The sequence below is a fragment of the Nestor notabilis genome, unplaced genomic scaffold (assembly GCF_000696875.1).
Source record: "Nestor notabilis isolate BGI_N333 unplaced genomic scaffold, ASM69687v1 scaffold31353, whole genome shotgun sequence".
NCBI classification, from domain to species: Eukaryota; Metazoa; Chordata; class Aves; order Psittaciformes; family Psittacidae; genus Nestor; species Nestor notabilis.
In genome coordinates, this window is record NW_009921094.1 from 48,159 (window position 1) to 71,937 (window position 23,779).

General features: G+C 42.3%; 1 protein-coding gene across 1 annotated transcript in view; it reads right to left on the reverse strand.

The window, feature by feature from the left end:
• SPECC1 (sperm antigen with calponin homology and coiled-coil domains 1) overlaps positions 1-23,669 on the reverse strand; it is a 57,879-nt gene extending 34,210 nt beyond the window's left edge. The window contains exons 1-4 of the mRNA XM_010010999.1: positions 23,630-23,669; positions 2,899-4,466; positions 954-1,161; positions 197-270 (exon numbers count right to left, since the gene is read on the reverse strand). Of these exons, the coding sequence (XP_010009301.1) occupies positions 197-270; positions 954-1,161; positions 2,899-4,466; positions 23,630-23,669 (1,890 nt within the window). The remainder of the gene's footprint in view (positions 1-196; positions 271-953; positions 1,162-2,898; positions 4,467-23,629) is intronic.
• Between the last annotated feature and the right edge of the window lie 110 nt (positions 23,670-23,779).

Consider the following 23,779-nt stretch of genomic DNA (forward strand, 5'->3'; position numbering starts at 1 on the left):
AAGCAGAAGTTCATAGGTAAAGAAAGCAAAAGTAATTTGTAAAGGATGTATTACATTTTTCCTTCAAAAATGGCAAAAAACCAGCTAGAAATAAGCAAAGAGAATGGAGAATGAAAGGATGTAGAACTTTCTACATTTGTTCTAGGAAAGTATAATGCTTCTCTGAATCCAGTATTGCAAGAAAAGCTCAGCTTACCTTCATTTGCTTGGTCAGAGCCTTCAGCTGCCTCTCTGTATCTAGTTTTTGTTCTTCCAACTTCATTGCTTTACCTAGGAACAGTAAAAAAGGAAAAAGATTATTAAACACCCACGAGCAAGGCTGAAAGGTGAAAATGGAAGGGCAGAGCAACCTATTTGGTCTCGCTTCTAGTAACACCACTAAATAGATTAAATAGACTCTGTCAATGGATCAGGAATGGAATCAACAGTAGATTTATTACTCAAACATCTCTGAAACAGGTCATTATTTTGAGGCATTAAGCCACACTTAGATTTACAGAATCACACATCTAGGATCACTTGCTCCACACACTCCCCATTGAGACGTGTCCCTCATTCCACCAGGTGGCAGCTGCCCCTCCACAACGCAACAGTAACCTCAACAGAACAGCTCTTACCAGTGCTTTGCCCTAAAAGCTCTTTAAAAGGCCAATAATTCCACTTTCTAGAATGAGCAATACAAACTTCATTGAAGAATGAGGCTTGGAGACTGTCTCTAGTATTAGTTCTATAGCACTAACTTAAAACAGTGACTTTTGTGCGTGAACAGAAAGGACTGGAACACAATGGTCTTTAAGGTCCCTTCCAACCCAGACCATTCTACAATTGGCCCGAATTGGAATATTTCTTAAGTAAGGCCCTTGTCACACACCAAGACATGCCTCCTTCTCCCTGTTGCAGCTATAACCGAGCCCCCTAAGTTCACTTAAACCCTTTGTTTTGGCTCCACCTACTTTCTAGCTCGCTGATGAGCTGGTTATTGTGAAGTTTTATAGCACGATGTTGTTCCACCTGGTCCTCCAGCTCAAAAATGGTCTCTTTCAGGTTTTTTATATCTGCTTCATTCTCGGATGTTTTTTCCTGCAGCTTCTGGCTGGTTCTGCTCAGTTGCTCAGCCTGCCGGTCACACAGCTCCTTCAGCTGACCACACTCACTCTCAGCCTGCAGGAGAGCAAAGAAAGCTGCAAGTCTGTATTTCTTAAGAGTTATCACTCATTAGAGACTTTAATGGACACCTCATGGACTTAAGAATCAAACCTGTATTCTAAGCGTTGTGTAAACTGAGCTTCAACCAAGACAGCTTCAGGAAACATAAGCTATGAATGTCAGGTTTATTTCTTGGTAATAAAGATAGGAAAACAAGATGCTACAAAGGAAATTAAATTTCCTATATGATTAAGGTAATGAACCAAGAAGAATTATATTCCTGGGAAGCTCCACATCTATGTGTCACATGATGAGAGTGATATCATGGCCCAAGGGCCACAGCGATGATCAGTTCATCCACATTAACAATTTTGCTGCTTCTACCGTGTGCATTTTCAATGGGTTGTGAAAAAATATGTAAGCAGAGCTAGCTACTGCAGATAAGCATATTTCCAGATATAGGACATCTGGAATTACTGAAGGGGGAATCTGCTGCACTTCAGTTTATTGGCTGAGGCCCACAGATCAATGCTTCCAGGTCTCTGCGTATGAACAAGTAAGAGAAAGCAAGGTGTAGGCTGCCAATTCAGTGAGCAGCACTGGCACAGCCTGACTGAAGGGCAGCTTTACAGAAGCCTGTGGTCTCGTTTGGGTGTCACAAATAGCCAATGATTCAAAACAGCTTAAATTTGAGAGAAAGGAAGAGTAAAAAGGAGGAAATCTGTGGTTTCCAAACCAAGCAATAAAAGTTTGGTACAGAGTCTGAGCACTCACCAGTTATTCATTTATTCTTCACAAACTGCAGCTCCAGTAAGCACTTGGGAGCTTCCTCTACTAACTCCATTTGCTGTGGTCACCTATTTAAGCTGAAAGGATATCTGGTTTTCCTAAATCACTCAGATCATGGAGATGCTTTTTGGCAACACTCTCTTCCTCTTCACCTAGCCAGTTTTACCATTCATGATCCCTTCCCCACACAGGAAAGGCTGCACACACTATCACTCTTCCTGCAGTGGTGGGACACAGCCACTGGCTTGTGCTTTATTAGCACTTGTTCTACAATGCCTCACACCGCAGCTCTCCTCTGAACATCCAGGATCACAAAGAAAATACAAACAGTGACTGACTTGAGCTTGAAGCAAAGCTACAAAACTTCCAAATGAGGCAGAGAAAAATTGCTCTGGAAGAAATCTTTCCTTATTTTTTTGCCATTACTTTACCTATTCCCAAACAGAATATTCTGGAGCTTGACCATGCATTAGTCATGTTGCTGTAAGTATCAGCTTCTCTGAGGATTAGCTCATGTGTTCTCATGACCAATGACACCTATAGTTCACTACTAATTAATCCTGATTAAGTATTCAGAATTTAATATTTGCTGCTGTTTACTCATGCCCTTCTTTCCATGTGGATTACCAAGTAATTTTCACTAGAATCTGTTCACACAAAGTAATTTTCTATTTACCTGTTCTTTGCTCCAATGTTGATAAACACAATTCTATTTACCAATACAGTAAATTCTGTAGAAGATATTAGGGGAAAATGAGTTTGGAATTTATAAACAAGCTACACTAACAATTACTCCTGGGAAAATATGCATATAGCAGCACAGACCATCATATGACCCCAGCTTCCATTCAAAGCTAATTCATTCAATTTAAGTTCAGGAAACTTATAACCAATGGCTCAACAATCCCATTTATGGAAGGACAGACAAACAACCATCACATTTTACAGCTGTTACTGCTTTACCTTAGATAGCAGACCCTGACTGTGCTTCAATTCACTGTTTGCCTTCAGCAACTCTTGTTTAAGCTCAGTGCAAGATGCTTCTAACTGATCCTTTTCTGCACGAGCTACTTTCAGCATCTCTTGCACCTCAGAGTTGTCAGTAGTACATCCCATCACATTGATTTCGGCAGCCTTTTGTTTCTCACTCTCTAGCTGAGTTTTGAGAGACCCATTCTCAATTTTCAGACCTTCTAAGGCAATTTTACAGTCCTCCAGAGTTTTTGTCATTGTGCTGTTGTTCTGCTGTTCCACTTCTAAACGTTTAAGCAGCTTCTCATTTTCTTCTCTCAGGCTTTTAATCACCTCCTGGGCATCCTGATGCTCCCTTTCTAAGCTTCGTAGGCTGCTGGTTAACTGTTGCTGAATGTTGAGCAATTTCTCTCTTTCAAATTGTGCTTTTTCAAGAACTTCTGCACATTTCTGTTCCAGCTCAAGGACCTTCCCCTCCTGAGCTCTGCTTTCTTCATTCTTGGATCGCTCTTGGAGAAGAGTCATTAGCTTCTCATTTTCTTGGCTCAGCTGCTCTGCCCTATCTCTGTGTTGATGAAAGGAAGTCTCCAGGAGAGCTTTCTCCTCCACTAGCTTCTCATTTTCTGTTGTCAGCTCCTGCACCATTTGCTGTTGATCTGACAGCTCCTGCAAAGTGGCTTGTAATTCTTCTGCTGTGCTGTGGTGATTCTCCTCCATCTTTTGTATTTTCTCCGTCAGGGACGCAACAGAAAGGTCACTAATATTGTTTGGAGAACTTCCTGTAGTGGAGCATTTGGAACCTTTGAAGTGGTTGCTGTTGGAGGATGTTGGCCTGGAAGGTACATCTGCTATATGTTCAAAATCAGATGCATCAGGCGACAAGGAAGCTTTAGTCACATCACTGCTGGAAGAACCCGAATTGCGCAGTGTCCCCCCATTCACGTGCTGCCTGCGCTCATCCATTTCACCTCTTGACACATTTTTTGATGGGCTTCCAAAACTGGACTCTTGGGTAGTTGGGGTTGGGAGGCTGCTGTTGCCTCCACTGCTCGTTGTTGTGTCTGAGAGAGAAGAGTTCTCTAGATAAAGTAATTTCTCTTTCAAGACGCGATTTTCTTCTCCCAGGCTAGCAAGCTCCTTCTGAAAAGTCCTGTTTTTCTCCTGTAGGGTCCGTATTAATGGATCTATGTCAACGGGTGACACTGTTTCTAAATTCTGGTTGGAAGCACCCATTCCTTCAGCATTAAGTGACCCTTTCTCTCTGCATTTCTTCAATTCACAACGGAGTTTGGTGATTTCAGAATCTTTCGTCTTTGCTTCTGCCAGGAGTTCTTTAACCTGAGATTCCAGAACAGCCTTGTCACCACTTTCATTCTCTTGCTTGGACTTGCTAGTGGGGCGCACGTGTTTTGTAGGAGTTGGTGTACCAGAAGAGGTGGGGCTGGGTTGTGTTTTCCTAGTATTGGCTTGACCACGCAGGACAGCTCGCTCTCTGGATACAGAGGATGCTATTTCCCGGGGCGCTGGAATCCCCGAGCGCTTTGCAGCTGACACTGTTCCTTGAAGAGAAAGAGATGAGGCAAAGTGAGTGAGTTCATAAAGAAAACAAGTCACACAACACCACCACTAGAGCCTAGAGCCGTGCTGGAGAAAACACCTGGCTATTTGAATAGGTTTAGTCACCTGAGTGTGTGGATTCATGTTTCAAAGGCTTCTATTATTTTGCATTTCTTCCTCTCCCACACCAAAGGAACAGTCTGATGAACTTTTTCCCAGTGTAATAATACATAGATGCTGCAACCCATGAAGCACAACCTCCAATACCAGGATATTTTTTGAAAATAAGAGTTCTTTACTTTGTGAAATGCTGAATTTAAGCCCATTAATATATGGGAAAAAAGTTCAGTAACTTACAAAATATACCCTCTTAGAAAAACATGTATTTTTATCACACGATTATTTTATCACACAAAGTAGTTGCATTATGCTCCATTTATGCAGATCATCATAAAAAGGGTCTGAAACATTTATGCTGATTCAGTGAAACACAACTCCTGGCACTGGCAACACTGAAACAACTGTGTTGCTGCAGCTTCTTGTAGAGATGGACAAGAGATTTTTCATGTTATAAATTCCCACCCTCCTAAGGAGGAAGAACAAAAGGAGATTAGAAAGTTGATGCTGTTCTCTTTGGTTGTTGCTCCACCCCAACCAACTTAAAGCACAGTATTATGTGATTACAAGGGAAATTAAGTTTCCAAGTTGCTTATCTTCATCTTCTAAAGCTCCCTTGGAATATGGGACCATGGGTACTGAAGAAACAGTAAGCCATCCTATCCATGGAAGCATTAAGCTGGTTAGAGAAAAGAAGCTGGTTCAAAGGGGAGGTAATATATTAAAGTGGCAACACAATAAATTTAAGAAATTCCTGTTTTCAGAACCTTACTCAGAAGGAAAAGCCCTAAAGTACAGGGCCATAAAGTTTAGGATACGGTACAATGAAGAGATATTGTCTGATGTAGCCACATAAACAGGATGCAAGAGACAGTTACACAAACAGAAAGGGCCAGTGAGCCAGTGTTTGCAATAAAAACAAGTTCCAGAAGGACTCTGAGGGGAAATCCTAGAATCAATCATCTCTCCCCATGTTGAAGATAGGCTGAGAAAGTTGGGGCTGTTCAGCCTGGAGAAGAGAAGGCTGCATGGAGACCTCATAGCAGTCTTCCAGTACCTGAAGGGGGCCTACAAGGATGCTGGGGAGGGACTCTTCATTAGGGACTCTAGTGGTAGGACAACGGGTAATGGCTTTAAACTTAAACAGGGGACCTTTAGGTTAGATATAAGGAAGAAGTTCTTCACAGTGAGGGTGGTGAGGCACTGGAATAGGTTGCCCAAGGAAGTTGTGAATGCTCCAACCCTGGAGGTGTTCAAGGCCAGGCTGGACAGAGCCTTGGGCGACATAGTTTAGTGTGTGGTGTCCCTGCTCATGGCAGGGGGGTTGGAACTAGATGATCTTAAGGTCCTTTCCAACCCTAACTATTCTATGATTCTATGATTCTATGTTTGGAAGACTCTTCGCAGTGCAGCGTTCACAGAAAATCAAAGGGCAGTTAAGACCAAAGGGGGAGCAGCCTCCCTGCCTTACACAGCAAGCAGCTTCATAACCCTCCCACAGCACTTTTCTCACTGAGGATCTCTCAGTGCAGTGATGGATGTGCTGCAGTAATGCAGGGCTGTGAAGGGTTAATACCAACACCACCCAGTTTGCTCAGCATCTCTTTTGAAGAATGCACTGGGTTTATAAACCCGGCACAAACAGGAGCCCCTCCTCGTCTCTCCCAAACAAACACACTCCGCAGTAGGCACAATAAACACCCAGAGACAAAGAGCAGCTGAAGAAAAGCCCCCTGAACACAGAGGCTGTGCTGGGAGGAGAGCACAGAAAGGGCTCTGTCATGGCAAAGGCACAATAAGGCCAGAGACAAAGGCTCTAGTGTTTATGGGAAGAGATAGCAGGGATAGCCCGGCCAGACAGCCAGCAGCCCACACAGCTCCATTTAGTTATCTACAGCTGGAAACACCAGCATATCGAGGCAGCTCCAGGCTCCCCAGTGGAAAGTGCAGTGCAAGTAGAGATGGGAGTTACTCCACTGCAGTTCAAATGGCTGCTCGTGCAACTCCAGTCCTTGTGAGAGCTGAGGGCTCCTTCTCACTGCTCATTCCCATCTCTTAACCCAAGGGCTCCCAACTGCCAAGATCTGGCACCTGTAAACTGCATTCACACTGTGATTGAGCAAAGCTTTTCGTGTCAATGCAGCTAATGCCACAAACTGAAGGACAAGAGGAAAACTGAACAGACCATGATGTGATGCATCGCTTCTAGCGGAGAGACACCAGCTCAGACAGCTCCTTCTTACTCAGAGGCTCAACCCCAGGTGTCCAGGCAAGGCAGCACAAGATGCTTGAATGCATCTCTTGAACATACAGTAAGACAAGTGTCCAGAGCAGAGAAGTAGTACTCACATAAGCTATAAAAATACCAGAGATTTAAGATGTAAAATACACATTACAAATGGCCACAGATGTTCTTCAGTGGAGCCTAAGGGGTAGATTATAAAAACTTGTTATGTCCTGGACTTTTATTTAGTCTGCAGGGGTTTTCTGCTATTATAATTAAGTTTTATGACAAAGCAAGTGCCCTGAATAGCTCATCTTTTCAAATGCAATAGCATGACTGTCACCTGGTCAGCACATGTCAGGGTAGTGTTATAGAAGCATTGGGAAGTGCTGACTGGGCACTATTGTATAAGTTACAAGAACTAACAATGCCACTACACACTGGTACAAACTGTGACATTGAGAAAACCACCTTTTCCTAAGAGAAATGTAGCACTTCTGGTAGTGCTTCTTAGTAGCCAGTGTGCTTCTAATCACTACTAGATGACAACTGGAACATGATCCACAGCAATGGAAGACATATACATAAGGATAACAATCAAATTTAACTGCGATTATCCGTACTTCACCAGCTTGCCCAGTGCAGGCTCTGGGCTGACTCAACACGTCCCATGTGTTTTGCAAGACTCCATGCTCTGCTGACTTGTCCTAAGTCACAAAGCATTTGCATCAATAACCATATCCAACCTGTTCCTTTCATGACGTAGAAGTGTTTATTTTTCCTCTCCACTCTCCAAAACAGTGCCATGCAATACTAAAGTCACAGAAAGCCCAGCCAGAAATAGTTCTGAATGCATGTGTGTGTTGATTACAGATCACCAAAAGGAGTATTAGCAATACTTTAAAGCCTATTTCACGAGCAACTCTCCCTCTGAATGACCTTGACATTGAGCAGTGTAGCAGTTATAAATGGAACTGCCAGCCCCACAGCCTGAGGCACCCACTGTGCAGGAACCCTGGTGATCTGATTAGCTCCACACCCCAGCCTGGTTATGGTCTATGGGAAACTCCACGCAGATACGTGCCTGCCAAGCTGCAGAACCCAGTCTGGGGTTGATTTATACTGCTGTGTAAAGTGGCTGGAATCTTGCAGAACTTCTCTTCCTAGAAAGTGCTGCTTGTTTTGAGCAGGGAAGAGAAGAACAATCAGCTCTGCATCTCAAATGAGGCATTCTGAAAAAAACCCCAACCAAAACCCAAACTATTAAATATCTTTGGTCAAAACGGTGCCATGGCTCCTCATTCCTGTTTTCACTGTTCATCCACCCTGCCCAACCTGTTGCCTTAACTTGCCAACTTTAAGCACAGTCCTTCCCACCATTTCATGTACCCAAGCTCTGACCAAGCATGTATTTCTCATTCTGTTTGCACCATACCTAACCTCCTATTCTCTCAGTCCCACACCCACTCTACTAAGGAGCTAAGCTTGCCTTCCTCCACTTCAGAGGAATTGGGAATTACTCCTGAATTACTCCATCGAGAGTTATTGCCTGCAAACGTGTTTTGATCAGACCGAGGTCACCTCAGCATCATATTCCTTGCCTTGGCACCCAACAAGAACTCCTTCACTTTCAGTATCAGCCATACTATTCAGGTGTGAGGGATTAAACCTCAATGTATATGTAGATCTTATAGTTTCAAAATGCTTTAAAATAAAGAGCTATTTAACTCAAATCCTCTGAAGCACACAAATGTTAACTCTAGGTTACAGGACAGGGAAGCAGAGAGCAATGAAAGGCCTCACCCTGTAAGGTCAGTGAGGGTTAGCGCCCTGGAGCTCCTGGCTGGCAGCCTGCTCTGCAGCTTTGTTTGCACCACTTTCTGCCAGGGAACACTCACTGAGTTTCCACTGGTGTCAGAAACAAAGTGGGACTTTAATGAGATAAAAGTTGACCCCTCACCATGATCTCTAGCCATTTTAATCCCATTTTGAGCACTGCTACAATGTTATTCGCAGAAGGATTAGGATTACTCTTCAATTTTTCCACATAATAATCTACTTTTGATCTAAGCTCTCAGCACCTGCTGCATCAGCTCCCATAGGGGCATCCACAACCAGAAGAAAACGGACTATGGAATGGAGAAAACCATTTCCCAATCCCCTAAAGTGGAGCACATAGGGCTGCTGTTCAGAAGTAAAGTCCATGCATGCAGGATGGGTAATGTAATTGCAGTGATAGCAGGGGAAGGGACAGGAGATGTCAAACATTTTACCATAGTCACAGGGGGGACATACATGACATTTTGGAATGGAGATTCAGTAAGTTTATCTGCCTTCACACTCCAAGTACTCTGAGATAGCACATACCACTGTCTTCCAAGTAAAGCACTAGCCCTGAAGTTACATTTATTTTACTTGACTCTTAAGCATAATTAACAGTTCAAATATCAGCTTCTCCAATCCCAGAGCAGAAGAAGAATCTCAGTTGGGAAGCGACTTCATCTGACCACAGAAAACACCTTTCCAAGTGCTCTAATTTATAACTTATATCTATTTTTTAAACCTGAAGTCAATACAAGATTCTTTGCCTCTGGCCTTTGTGCCATTTGTGTCCCACAACCTGCCCTTTTCTTAATCCTTCCCTCCATCAACATATTAATAACCCAAAGGTTAAATGCCATGGGCTTCTGCTGTTCCAGGGACTGAATTAACAGGGAATGTTCCATTTTGAACTTTCTTCCCAAATTTTAATCCTGTCAACTCTAAAGCTAAGAACACTGAAACACATTTCCTTTAACATGTTTAAAAATCCATGTTAGTAATTCATTCTTCCATCATTTCAGTAGGTACTAAGCCTCCTGCATGTACAGTTCCTCTGTGTCATTTAAGTGTGCTGATTATGTACTCACTTCACAAAGCATTTCAGTCATGTAAGATTAAACCATGAAGACAGATGCATCTTTGGTGTGATGTTTCTAAACAATGGATACCTTATTTGAATGTCATGGGCAGAATAACAAATAAAAGAAAGCTATTCATAGCACTCTGCAACATTAAAGTCATTTCAAAAAGGCAAACTGTTGCCTGCAGACAGGTTCGCAGGCGCATGATTATCTGCTGCTCTAGGACTGTTCTCTCTCTCTCATTCCAGCTCCTGAATTTGCAACAGATAAGCTATTTCACTGTCTTGTGTCTCAAAAAGGGGTAGGGAAACAAAAGAGGTAGCAACAAGAAATTATGGGCTAACTCACAGCCTCCCTGCCAACATAAGACTGCAGTTCTTTTGTTGCTCTGGAATTCTGTTCCCATGTACTAAGATATTTAATACATTTTGCCATCTGAACAGAACACTCCAAAGCCTCAGACAGAAAAGCAACTGGTGTGATACCTTGAGGGAAAGGTTAGTACAAATCAAGCGTCCTGCAAGCAGCTAGCAGGATGGCTAAGCAAAGAGAATACTATTAATAGTCCATGCTTGTACAGCAAACAGAGTTATTAAACCTCCCCATACAATTTTACTGTGCTCTATCACATGTGGTTTAGCTGAAACAGGTCCTTATCAGTTTTGGTTTTCATCTTATCCTCTGGCTGTGGTTTCAGTAGATCCTGGACTCAGCATGACTGCACTTAGGCCTCACCAAGGACCTACAGCAGCACTAACATACAGCAACACATCAGTAATGCAGGCATGTACTCAGAGGTGCTATGTGAAGTCCTATTACTGTTTTTAGCCAACTTTGAGTTTCTTATGCAAAACAAACCTGGGTCACAGGCGTATCTTACTCCCACCTGGTTTATAACACCTAGTGCATAAGACAAAATACAGATGCTCTTTTGGTTTATTTAGAATACCTTCATTGAGCTGAAAGATTTGACAGTACCTGTGGGAGACATGTCCTCTGTTCAAGAGGCAGACAGAGAGCAACTGGGATGTCTGAAGACATATAGAATGCCACTAGACATCGAACAGTCAGACTTTCACAACAAGTTTACGAGCTGGTGTTACAAGGCAGGTAACAGCAGCTTGTGTGTCATTTTCAAAATTACTCCAGTACCTAAAGTACAACTCGGGTGATTTCCAGCCACACAATGAACAACTTAATGCATTAATGTGCCTTCATGGCATTGTTGATCTGAACTTAGTCACAGACCAAACAGAAAAGATGGTATTAACTTGGAGCCGTCACATTCTGTTGACTCACTACAATAAAGAGCCACATGTTCCAGGGAGCCCAGCCATAGTTTCTGTCTTTTGTCAACTCAGAGTAAAGTTTAAGAACCTAATTGACTTGGTGCTTAAAACCCATTTTCCAGAAGTCACTAAGCCACTAAGAGCTCAAAGCTTAACTGAGAGCCCAGGGGAGCCGGCAGATCACTTTCACCCTGCTCCAGCATTGATCCCGAGATTGATACTGAGACTGATTAAGAGTGAACTAGGAATGTCCTCTGGGAAATGAGGACTAGACAGCGCAGAAGAAGGATTAGTGTACATTTGACTCTTTAAAGTACTTCTTCATTTAAAATTCCAGAGGTTTGCACACTTACCTATTTCATTGGTTTTTCCTGCCTTTTTAAACTTTAAGCAAAGGAAACAGCTAAAACACAGCTTCCCTGCTAACCAGAGATCTGATATCCCAATTAACAGGAAACACACTGACACGTTTCATGGTGGCATGAGAAAAAGCAAACATGACTGCTGAAAAGTAGAACAGATGTAACAGCAACCCCTACCCATGCTGCTGAGCTCTCACATACAGGTATCTATAGAGGCAAAAGCCCTATTCCATGTTCTGCCACACTGGTTAATGCTCCGATCCTTAAACTTCTGGGCACACCAACAGTAAGACAGTTTGATAACACATACTGAATGGATGCACGTAACTAAGTCAGCTCATGAAGATCTGAATCAGTTCTAAGTGCTTCTTGGGGGTCAGAATGAGAGAGCTTAAGCTGCTTAGAACTCCATATTTTGCGAGCGGAATGTCCAAAATCTCTGGTCCACTATCAGGTTAGGTAAAAGTTGGGATGAAGCATGATACTATTATACTGTGACAAACTATTCCAGCTTGGTCTGCTTGATACACCAAGGGAATGAGCTGAACAGCTTTGCTGTCAGTGACCACAGCTTGGATACTCCTTTGGATAATCCTCAATAACCTCTTTTAGGCTTGTCCTGCAGAAAGATGATGCTCTCTGCTACCTTGTCGTTATGCAACAGTGAACAAAGTGAGCCTAGGCTTGGCCAGTCATGGTTGTCCTGAGTTAGTCAGTTTGCAAAGTATTAGTCAGAGCCAACACCTTTGCAGGTTGGCAACTCTTTGGGAAGGTTCATCTTTAACTCCACCTGGCTTTCAAACAAGACAAGGAGATGGCTGCAGAACAAAGCTGGCCAGTACTCTTAGAATCCACAGAAGGCCCTATTTATACTGTCTCCTTAAGTAAGTTGCAGAGTGGTTTTAGAGGAGAAAGCACCCAGGGAATCTGCTGCACAATTAAGGAATTTCTTAAAAATAACAAGTATTTTATTTTTAGCTTACTGGATTCACCCTGATCAATAACTGTCAAGTGCTAAAATGCAAACAGAAGAAGAGGATCAGCTCTTCTCAGCATCTGGTGGTTGCAAGCTCTTAGCACAGCCACAACAACAAGAACTGAAGCTCAAGTTCACATTGTCACAGCTCAGTGCTATTACAGTGGAAACAAGGACGCATTCAGAAGGTAAATGAGATGAAATCTGATCAAAATCCTGTTCACAAAGTCTCATTGTGAATTTCAGCTGACTTACGTTCCTCTTTATGGGCCTGTTCACATACAATTCCTCTCTGAATAACAGCAGGAGTAGTTAAATATCCTTCTACCCTGAGAGACATGCCTATGTCCACACAAAAGAGTTCTTCTGATCATTTCTTAAGCTATTTATTTGTGTTTTCTGAAGGTTTGTTAAGTCTTAAATGAAAACCCAAGCTTGGATGTGCCTGTCTTGAATATAAGAGTGTTGTACACTGCACAAAGATGCTGCAGGCTGTGCCGCAAGGTGGAACTTTCGCTCTGAAGTCTAAGGACCAAAGATACATGTGAAGTACAATAGCAAAGCTAAAAGGAGGCAAGATTTGTTCTATGGATAAGTGTATTTGCTTTCACAGATAAAAATTTCACCTTCCAATCTGCTCAAGAGTCAAGAAGCATCCAAGAGGCTTCACTGGGCCATAAGCCCTGGCTCCAAGAGAATCCTGAGGGCACCACTGGGCTGTGAGCTATACAAACCCCCATGGAACAACCAAACAATGCATAGCATGTCTGCCAACACGGGTGCAAGTTACAAGTGTCATTGCAATCTACCCCTGCTTTGGATTCCTGGAGTACCCAGCAACCTGGCATAACAAACACTGAGACATGCAAAGCAAATGGTCTAGCAAATGTTCAGAGAAACTCTATATCCTACTTACTGGAATGTCCCCCTGGTAAACTCAAGCCTACTTTTTTGGGAACTGCTAATACCAGTGGACCTGCCAAAAACTTTAGTCACCTGCAAGCTATATCCCTGTGTACCCCCCACAAAAGAATGACTAAAGCTTTCAGTATGTAGCATTATCCCAAAGTTAATCTGGTGGAAGTTACAAACACCCAGAATTTTCCTCCTCACTGCTTCTTTTTAGCCAATCTGACAATTTCCACAACCAACATAGCTCATAATCAGAAAAAATACTATTTTTATATTCCTTAAGAGGGCCTCGACTCTGTAAATTTGTGACATGAGCACACCAAAATTATAGGGATTTCTGTGTGCTGTGACACTTCCTGATTTTGTTTGTCCTGGAACGTTTCCTGCCTGTGCACCTGTCAAAATGAGATGAGATCAGGTATAATCATCTCATACCCACAGCAAAATGAGTTTGGAGCCACATGTTAAACAAATATGAATCTTTCAGTGAATGGAGACAAAACTTCTGGTGCTCCACTGAAATAAGGGATTTGTAGTTTGATCTGGTTGGTAAGTTTGGGGTTTCCTTTGTTTTCCTCTCTGCCAGTTTTGAGGCTTATGCTGTCCAGAAGGTGGTGAGCAACTGCTCTGGGGGCACCCTTGAAGTTTACCAACACTTTCCCCAGGAAGGGGCTGTTCATAAAAAGCAGTGGATTTGTCCCGAGGTGAAGGCAGAAAGCTAAATTCTCAACTCATATGGCTGTACTAGGATTATTCCCAAGATAAATGACTCCTCGCTGGAGTAAGAATCCCAGGATTTTCCCTGATTCGAGCTTGCAGACAAGTAGACAATTCTTTTCAGCTCAGAAGACAGTTTCCCAGCTAATTTAGCCCAGGAGTTCATCATTCAGCCATTACTGGGTTAACAGTGGTGACAAGACAGCTGAACTTCCATTGCTGGAAAATGCAGTTTTACCAGATACAAACACCAGTGTGGAGTGTTTCAAGAAATACAGGAAATTAAAATGCAAAACAAACAAAAAACCAACCCATATAAATTCAGTTAATAATGGTCATCACAGAGTAGCAAGTAGATACACTCCATGTACAGTGCATATACAACTGCTGTCCCCCTTGAACCTTAACATCTGTTCTGTGGCTGGAAGTTGTTGAAGAAAAGTTACCTAAAACTTCTTGGTCCAAGAATCCAACAGGAAAAAAGAGCAAGAACTCTCCTCCTTCCAAACAAGGTGCTATTGATCACTCCTTTAAGCTCCAAAATCTACCTGACACCCCCCTCCCCCATCTATAAGAACAAAAGGTAATAAAAAAGCAATTTTAAATGGGGGAAATGCTCAATACCAACATTTTCACTATTAGAAGGCTCATTTACTCAACCTGTTTAACTACTCACGAGGCCACATGATGAACTGAATCATGAAACTGATTTGGCCAATATCTGCATGGGTATTTTTACCTCCCTTTCGCTTTCTTTGTTCAAGGCAGATAGATCCTGATCTAATTTACTGTCCTTCACATAAACACTTCAGCTTGTCCCACTGAGGGAGCAGCAAGCCACTTCAGAGGAATGGAGCAGCAGAAAATGCCTTTACACAGCACTGCTGTTGAGCGCTTTGTGTTAGGAAACCATGACCTGAACCCTCCAGTTCAGGAATGCTGCCCCATAGTTGGCCAAAAGGCCAGGGCTGACTGAGCCAAAATAACTTCTTTCCTCATGAATTCTCAAACCCTGGTAAATCCAGAAAGAGTGGGGGGAAAATGGATCAAAACTGGAAACATGAAAGGACAATCCTCCTCCTCCTCCCCTAAAACAGAGAGCAGAACTTAAAAGCTAGAGGCGTTTCTTTCTAAATACAAAGTTTAATAACCAGTATGCATTGCATTGGTATTACAAGTGCCTTTTGTTTACTAAAATGTGATGACCACATAATAAATCCAGTTTTATTGTCCTTTCCAGCCTGCTTCAGTGAGGGGGTGGGGAAAGGACTGCAATTTAGTTTCCACAGCTCATCCAGAGCTTTAGCTCTGCCTAGTATAGCGGTAAGGGAGCCAGCCAACACTGTCCTCAATAGCCAGTACTGGGAACCGGGCTCAAGTCATTAAGACTATCAACACAGGAGGAGATGCATCAAGAAAAGAAATGAGGCAGAAGAGGAGAAGAAGAAATCTCATAACATAATGAGATGTTTATCTATAAAAAGTTGCCCACTTCAAAGCAGGAAGAGCTTTAACTCCTTGCTAAGAAGAAGAGCTTTTAATTAAAAGATCAGTCAAAGATTTTCCACAGTCAAGCAGCCTCAAAGAAACTATGTGTGGAGGAGGCTGAGAGTAATTTCTAACATGATTAGTCCATTCTTCAAACTACACAGGGCTTTATGAAAGTGGCATTTCTCAAGATCTAGGAGATAAGGGATGTAGAAACATCCTCAGTCTCTCAGAGCACTGTCTCTTCCCTTCTGACACCTCTATCCTCACCAGCTTTTACTCAGGAAAAACCTAGAGAAATACTGTCAGAGCTTTGTGCTTCTTATCTTGGCAAGATAGATTGAAAACCTAGGACTGACGGATAGTCAGCTTGGAGTTAAGCAAAGCTACTGCCATGTACTTCCAGAGGCCTGGAAACAGGAACCATTTCTGTATGTACATTGCTTTAGCCAGCTGAAAACAAGCTGCCTTCTGCACACTTCCATTCACCAAGGTTTGAAACCTTTGCAGGTTTAAATAAGTTGCACCACTTCCCTGGATCACTCCTTCTATTCCAAGAATGGTATTTGCAGATAGGGATGGGTATGACACCCCTGGCCTTAACCCATTTCCAGTATTAGAACACCAGCATTATGGCTGACATTACATGCTCTTGGGAACAGGACTTAAATCCACTTCTGTTTGGCCATATGGGGTTTTTTATGCTTTTCTTTGTTTTCTGATGAAACAGGGTTTTGACAATTGGCTCTTGAACAGGTAAAATGTTACTTTTTCCTCTACAGGCAGCAAATTCAGATTTTATCATACCACAGACAGACAAACACCAGGGCTGTTGCACTCTTGGGAAGCTGGTGCTGTGCTCCATGCCCAAGCAGAGGATACCAGCCCCTGCAATGATTAGTGTTCATGGACACTCAGTCTCATCCCCACTTACAGCCTGTTAATTGTGACTAAAGGACCTTTACGCTGAGCTGGCTGGTTCTGCACAAGCATAGGGAATTACCTCTGCTTTATTTCAGGAACCAGCTGTGGTTTTGCTTATGAGAGTAAATATTCAGATCTACTTTCGAAGGACTTTCTCTCCCCTGTCTAGGTTCCTGCCAGAAAAGTTATCATTAATCACAGCCTTGTAGAAACAATAAAAGTGATGATATGAGGCTTAATTATACGGTATTATAAGGATTTCCACATCTTCAGTATAAATGTTGCAATGTCAAAATACAGAAGACCCTTAAGATGTGAAAAAATACGAAAGAATATCCTCCAGATGCAGGGAAGAAACCACCTTTGCATGACTTCAATGATAATAAAAACAGCTTTCCATCCTTAGTACAGGATGGGATTTCTCCAGCCAGGACTGGCCACAGAGAATTCAAACAGTGATGATCAGGAAGACAATATCATCAGTTTCTACCTTGTTCTCCATGGCATTTCAAGAGCATTATCTCAGTGTGTTCACATTTGTTTTGCATAGTCCTATTAAAACAGATGTGTACTAAGATGCTTTTGCACAAACCTATATAAAGGAAACCATGAAGGTAAAAGGCAAAACTACCCTTAACCTGTAAAATGTAAGCAGGTTGAAATTAAAAGGCTGTAAGAAAATCATACGGCCTTACAGGTTTTTCTGCTGGATTCAAGAATCCAACTACCACGTCCTGAGGCAGAAGCTGTGTAGAAGGGAAGTATCCTCAAAGAGTAAGAGTTTGCTCAATAACCCTTTTGTCTTTTGTTTTGAAGTAGCCTTTATATTTTTGAGATGATATCCTAGTTTAGAAATGGAACAGATAATTGAAAACAATAAAAACATAGCTAACCACTCACTATTCATCAAATTACCCTGAATATTGGTCACCCATCCTTGGCAAGGAAATGCAAAAGAGAGGTTAAGGATAAACTACAGTTCAGTAGGGGAAGGAAGAATAGACAGCCAACATAACTGTATGATCTAACCGCACCCTCTCCCTAAAGCCCCCGTCCATACATTAATAAATATGACTTCACTAAAGTTACAGGTAAAATTCTTACTTGCTTCAGTAGTGTCCTGGGTTCAGCTGAGTACTGATGATTTTTAGCAGTTTTCACCGAAGTATCCATCAGGACAAGAATATAGGAGGAATATAACCCTGCTCACAAGACAGGGACATATTTACTTAGTCCGTAGTACTTTTCACAAGCAATTGAACACATTTCAATCAAGATACAAAGCCTACATGATTCTTTCATCTTGGTAATAAATGGAAGGATGTATGTTCTTGTTTCAGTCAACACATACCCTATGCATGCTCAGAACTGACCCTGCAAACTCAAGTTAGCCTTACTTTTTCCCAAGGATATATTTTTCCAGTCATCAAAATCAAAGTTCCCTGTAAGAACTTTATATTTAAATTTCACTGTTGATAAAAATACAAAGTTTGTCAGTTGTGTGCTGCACAGACTGATTAAAAGGTCAGAAAACTGCAGTTCTGATGTAATTCTATAGCCCAAGAACCGACTGATGACCACAGATCACACAAGGACAGTGTACTCTGTCTCTGAACATGAAATCCATATCTATTGATGTTTCATTACTGCTCCATGAAATATAATAGATGGAACATTTCAGAGAATGTGTGAATGCATCTACTTTGGTTTATGGGAAGAAAAAAGATGATGCATGGAAAAAAATATCTACTAGTGTCTTCTATCAACAGTGATAACTCAGTTTTATATCATTGTTTATATCATGCTCAAATTGCTTGGAGATACAGCAAGGAAAAGTATCAAAAAGATAATGAAAGCATCAAAGATTTGTCAACCTGCTAGTGGCAGTCTGAGAATCACAGAAAAATCAAGTCCTCTTCAAGCAATACGATGCCAAAGAAATAAAGATCTACTTCGCTTCAGTTTTAAAAGTTCATGTTGTTCTGAAAGCTACAATCCCAACGCAAATCAGAAGATTTTCTGAAGAGTAAATTAATAAAATAGAGGAGGAATTGAAAAGAGGAAAAAAAATAAATAAAAGAAATTACTCTGCTGAAATACCAGAAGCAGCTCCAAAACCCAGAACTGCCTCTGAAATCAACTTCTGAATACCTCCAGGGCTCTGGCAGGTTTCAGTGGGAAGACCAAGGTGCAGTACTTGCTCACATTTCTTTGGCTAGCTTTATAACTTTTAAGATTTCAAAGAGCCAAATACAAAATAAGTAAGCTATACTTTTCCTCCAAGGCCAGCACTATTTCCTCCTCCTTTCACCCTTTCCCCTCATTCAAGTCAGTTAGTACTGTGTCAGAATCAACAATCTCGGCCATCCACTGGCTGTTTCCTTATCACACCATCAGCACTGGGGCAAAAGCAGAGCACTAAAGATAGGACAAGCTTTTGCTGAGCAGCTCATTCAGTAAGATTCCCAGCAGAAGCTCCCTGCCTTCATTCAAGACTGGCTTTAATTTTCATCAGCAAAACAATCTAACACTAAACAAAATGCATAAACCACATCCTGCTGCCTGCCATGCCCTAAAAAGTTCCTGTAAAAGCATTGGTCCTGCCCACAGGGAAAGTACTCCCACTCAGCACATCCAGCCAATGCTGAAAACTGTTGTCAAGGCCCCTGCCTCAGCATAGAACTTACTTCCATTATCTTAGCATTCATTGGCCTCTCATCTCGGCATCAGGGGACCTCAGATTATCACTTAACTCTGCCTCAAACAGATAATTTTGGAGGCAGCAAGTTAGTCATTCTCATGACTAAATTCCTCTAAGAAGCCATTCCAAACTGTGACATAGTCTCTTGGCTGTACTCATCCCACTGGCCTGCAGAGCAGAAGAGACTATTGCCATTTGACATCTGTTTGTGGGTATTTCTAAAATGATTTAATAATGTCAGGCCAGTCAAGTCACATCACAACACTAATCAACCGAGCTGGCCCTAACTGGCCTTGGAAGAGAAGCTTCCAAGTAAAAATTATCCTCCAGGGGACAATAAACTTCTTCAATACCAGTTTAATCAGCAGTGTGTTACTGCTCTGAAGAACGAGAGCATGTGTAAAACTCCCCTGCAAGAATGACTCGTGGGAGGAAGAGGTGACTAAGGAATTAAACTATCCACTGGAGAGCAAATTGTGGTTTGTTGGCTCCACTGGGAACAAAAGGCCTGTGGCTTGCTGCCTGAGCTTGAGGAGGACATGGCTTGCTGTCGGTATTTCCATGAAAGCTGTTATGTGATTCATTAGCTTTGCTCCCCTCTCTTCTCCCTCCCTTCCCCCCACACCATCATTAAACTCATCTGTTCTCTTGAGCTTTGGCTTGGCAGAAATGGTGTGCTGACATACAGCAGAGTGAAAATGAATAGCTCCCATGTTTAGGAGGAGAAAGGAAGAGAAGCAGATGAGAAGACTAAAGAGTACCCAGAAAAGATCTACACACCCCAAGAAAAACAGGAATCACAAGAAATAATGTATTTCTATAACACCCTTTATCTTTAAAGTCTCATTTTACAAACTACATACCCTACACTGAAGAATTCCTTCCTCAACCGTAAAGTGAAGCCACCTCTCGGCCAGGACAAAACAGACATAAGAAAACAGAGCAATACAGGCTTAGTGTATGCACTGACAGTTGATGTTCTCATCCAAGCCTTGTAAGCATGTTTCACAAATAAGAACAGTCCCAAAAAAAGTCTAACCCTTGGATAACCCCACCACCACCTTGTTCCAAGTAGAGAAGTTAACATTTCCCATTCAACTGCTGCTTTCAAGAAAGTTTTTGTATGTTTTGAGTCATTTTTTTTCCACCTCTTCCCAAAGATACTGATCATCACATCACCTGCAGATGTTTTGAGGATAAACAAAACCCCACCATCACCCTGTCAACCAGAGTTAAGGAATCTCAGCACTCCTGTTTGGAAACACAGGCTGTCTCACTGTTTCCAAGGCAAACTAATGTTTGAAAGACTTTCTCTGAATAAATACAGTGGATAACACCAGTGCACCCAGCTCCCATGAAATGTTCCAACTATTCCACAGGTGCTCTGGCCTGTGTTTGTATACACTAATGGCTCCTTTAGCTTGGGGTAGCCAGTTTCAAAAGCAGAAAATTAACTGTACTGACAAACTGCAGCAATATTCTTTCTTGTTTGACATCTTTTTCTGTTCTACTTTATATGTGTTTTCATTCTAAAACCTTCCTGTGCTTTATAAATATGAATATCCAGAGCATTTGAGTATAGCAGGAAAGGTGACCACTTACCACCAGCAGTTTTGGCAAACGTGTTGCAAACTTGGACCACACACCACAAAGTTCTTAAAATTGATCATAAAAGTGGCTTAAATAAGTTTTAAATTAGGAAAAGCCTATAGCATTTATTGCAAGCAGCCCCCTCAAATCCTTTTTGGACACTCTTACACTCCTAGCAACATGTGGATTAACTTAAAAAGAGCTGATATTGGGCTGTTAAGTCTTGTCAATTTTCTGTTCAAAACATACCCATTAGACACCAGCAGTGGATTACTTTGCAAGAAAGATGCAACGTGAGATGTCTTCTCTTTGTTTTCACCTCTCCACAATCCCTTCCTCAGCTATTACATTTCTTTCCCATTCCCCTGCATTAACGTGCTCACTTCAAACTGCTGAGCTTGGGGACAGTAATTTCCTGCCTGTTCCTTGACAGCACTGACCAGCCCATCCTGAACTTGGGGTTAGCACAGCTGTATCTTTACATTCTGAATCTTGATGATTAGCTGAGGAGTCAGGATCACTCACATGGGCACTGTCAGGCTCTGAAAGTGATGCTTCTGGGGCCTGTATTTTATTTAGGTTTGCAAGTAAAATATATCTTTGTCATAAAGCTGTAGCCTTGTTAGCCAAAAGCTATGCATCCCCATGTCCTGGTATTCCTATGTACGCTTAACAGGAAAACCTATTACAGTACATCATTCTCTCATAAGTATATGAAAAGAAGTATTTTTACTCTAGGCTACAGCCTGTATCATAATAGAGGCATTCAGGATGAGATTTTAAAGACTTCAGCGTCCAGTGACACCAACAGGAGGAATGAGTGTTTTAAAAACCTGTCCCCAGCACCCCAAGATGGTAAGTCTGGGGTGAGAGACTCACTGATCTACCATACAGTGTCCATAAAGTTTCCTGACAAGAAAAACAAATAAAAGGACCCTGAGTATCATGCTCAGGGAAGCGGGTCAACACTTGATTGTGCGTAGTTAAAGCTGGCTCATAAGCTAGATCAGTAAAGAGGCCACTTCCTAGGGTTTATTTTGATTATTCCAAAAGGACTGAACTTAGAGCACCGCAGTTACTCAAGATGCAGGTATTCCTGAAGGAGAGTTGAATTAAGTTCATCCAAGCAGAAACAAAGCCCAACACCAGAAAGTTCCATGTATTGCATTCTAATGTGAAAAACAAAGTTTTGCACCCTAGTTCCCAGAGATCAACACAAACTCTGCTTCAGCTGTCTTTACATTATCCTCCAACTTCCAAAGCCAGAGCTCTCGCACACAAGGAATATGTGGTCAGAATTTATGTTGTCACCAGGAATGTTCCTGAAACTTTTTTCAGGATAAACCCAGTTTTGAGCATGTAGTCCAACACAAAATGCTCTGCATTTTTCAAGCATATTCATACCTTACGAACAGTGCACATATTAAAACAAAAGCTAGTACAGTCTACACTTGAACTGAGAATAGTTTTACAACTGTTTAGGTGCAACAGAAGCATAAATCTTTCCCCTTCAATAAAAAAATTAAATAAGTCCCAGGACAAGAGAAAACAAAGGATGAAAGAGATTTTCAAAGCCCACAGGGGATCTGCACGCTCATTTATCATCGATGTTAACAGTAGAAAGCTGTTCAAGTCCCACCACCGGCCCTGCAAAATCAAAGTCAGTTTTCTCACACTCTGATCAGAAGTTAGCAGCATAGCTCTCTGTGCCATTAAACACCCCTCCCTTAGTTTGTTATCAATGCCATCCCTCCTCAAATGACTGTAACATGTTTAGTTCTGCATTAACTTCTATAGCTGGCAGTGGCCAGTGCAATACAGATTTCAGGGGCTGGGGATGTGGGCAGCCATACTTTGCTGCCTAAAGTTTAACTTTCCCTTAGGGCAGCATTTCTTCTGGTGACTGGATACTGGCAGCTTTTGTGTTCTTCATTAGCCTGCTGATTAACATAGTGCTAGAGAGTTCTCCACTACACCTAACTGCTGTTCCAGCACTCACTGCTGGATCTATTGTGTGAGAGCCTGGAGTAGCAATGCAGCGTTGCCTGCCTCTTGTTTTGCCTCGCAATGCTAGAGACCAGGTATGCGAGTATTTGCTTTTAAAACAATAGCTACATGCCTAACCCAAAGTTATAAAGAAACCCTGATCATGCAATTACAACTTTAATGGAATTTTGTGAATGAAATTCCCATGGTAACAGTAAGAAACAGAGTGCCAGGAAATACAACCCATTCCAGTGTTCTCATACGTTCAAAGCTCAAACAGAAACTCAGAAATACACAGCAGACAACAGTGGGCCTACTGGTTTTTTCCTCATTCAGCATTTGAGAAACAAGTAAAAATCAATCAAAAGGCAACCAAACAGCACTCCAGTATCAGGAACACATTAGGAGCCTTCCTAGGTACAGCAGACATTCGACACAAGGAGAATTAGATATACCTGATACTGGCTCTTAGCTTCCTATAAAATCTGCTACTGATTAACATGCAAAGCACTACACTTCTGAAAGGACAATGGTGGGAAGACCTTCCACAAAGGCATCATTTTAAATGCCAAGGCCTGGAAAATTTCAGGCCTCAGGCCAGAACAATGGTGAAGGCTAACACAGCCAAGCTGCAGATCCTGACAAGTTGCATGTACATCACTAGATAAGATTTGTAACTTTTCAGCTGCATCATGCAGCCTGCATAAAATACTATCTGTCAGGCAGTAAGGTCCCTCCCTTGTAGGCATTCTGTTCACACCCGCAAAGGATTTCTTCCAGAACATCTTCCCTAAGGATGGGGCTGTGATCTCAGGTGTCACGCAGTAACAACCAGCATTTACAAGGCACAAGATAAACAGCAGTAACGTCTCTAGCAGGCTCCAAGCCATCAGCTAGAGCTATGACAACAGCCTCCGTTCCCGCTCAGCGGGACGCCACGGTTAAACCCCCGGGACACCCCCGGAGCCGTACAGACCTTGGTCGTGCTCCTCCGCTCGCCCAGGTTGGTTGCCCATGGTCGGTCTCTCCCCGAGCTCCTCTCTAGGGCCCCGGCGCCCCGCTCATGCTCGGTGTGGGTGCCGGAGCTGGACCTGCCTCTGCCTGCTCCTACCGGCTACGACTCCGG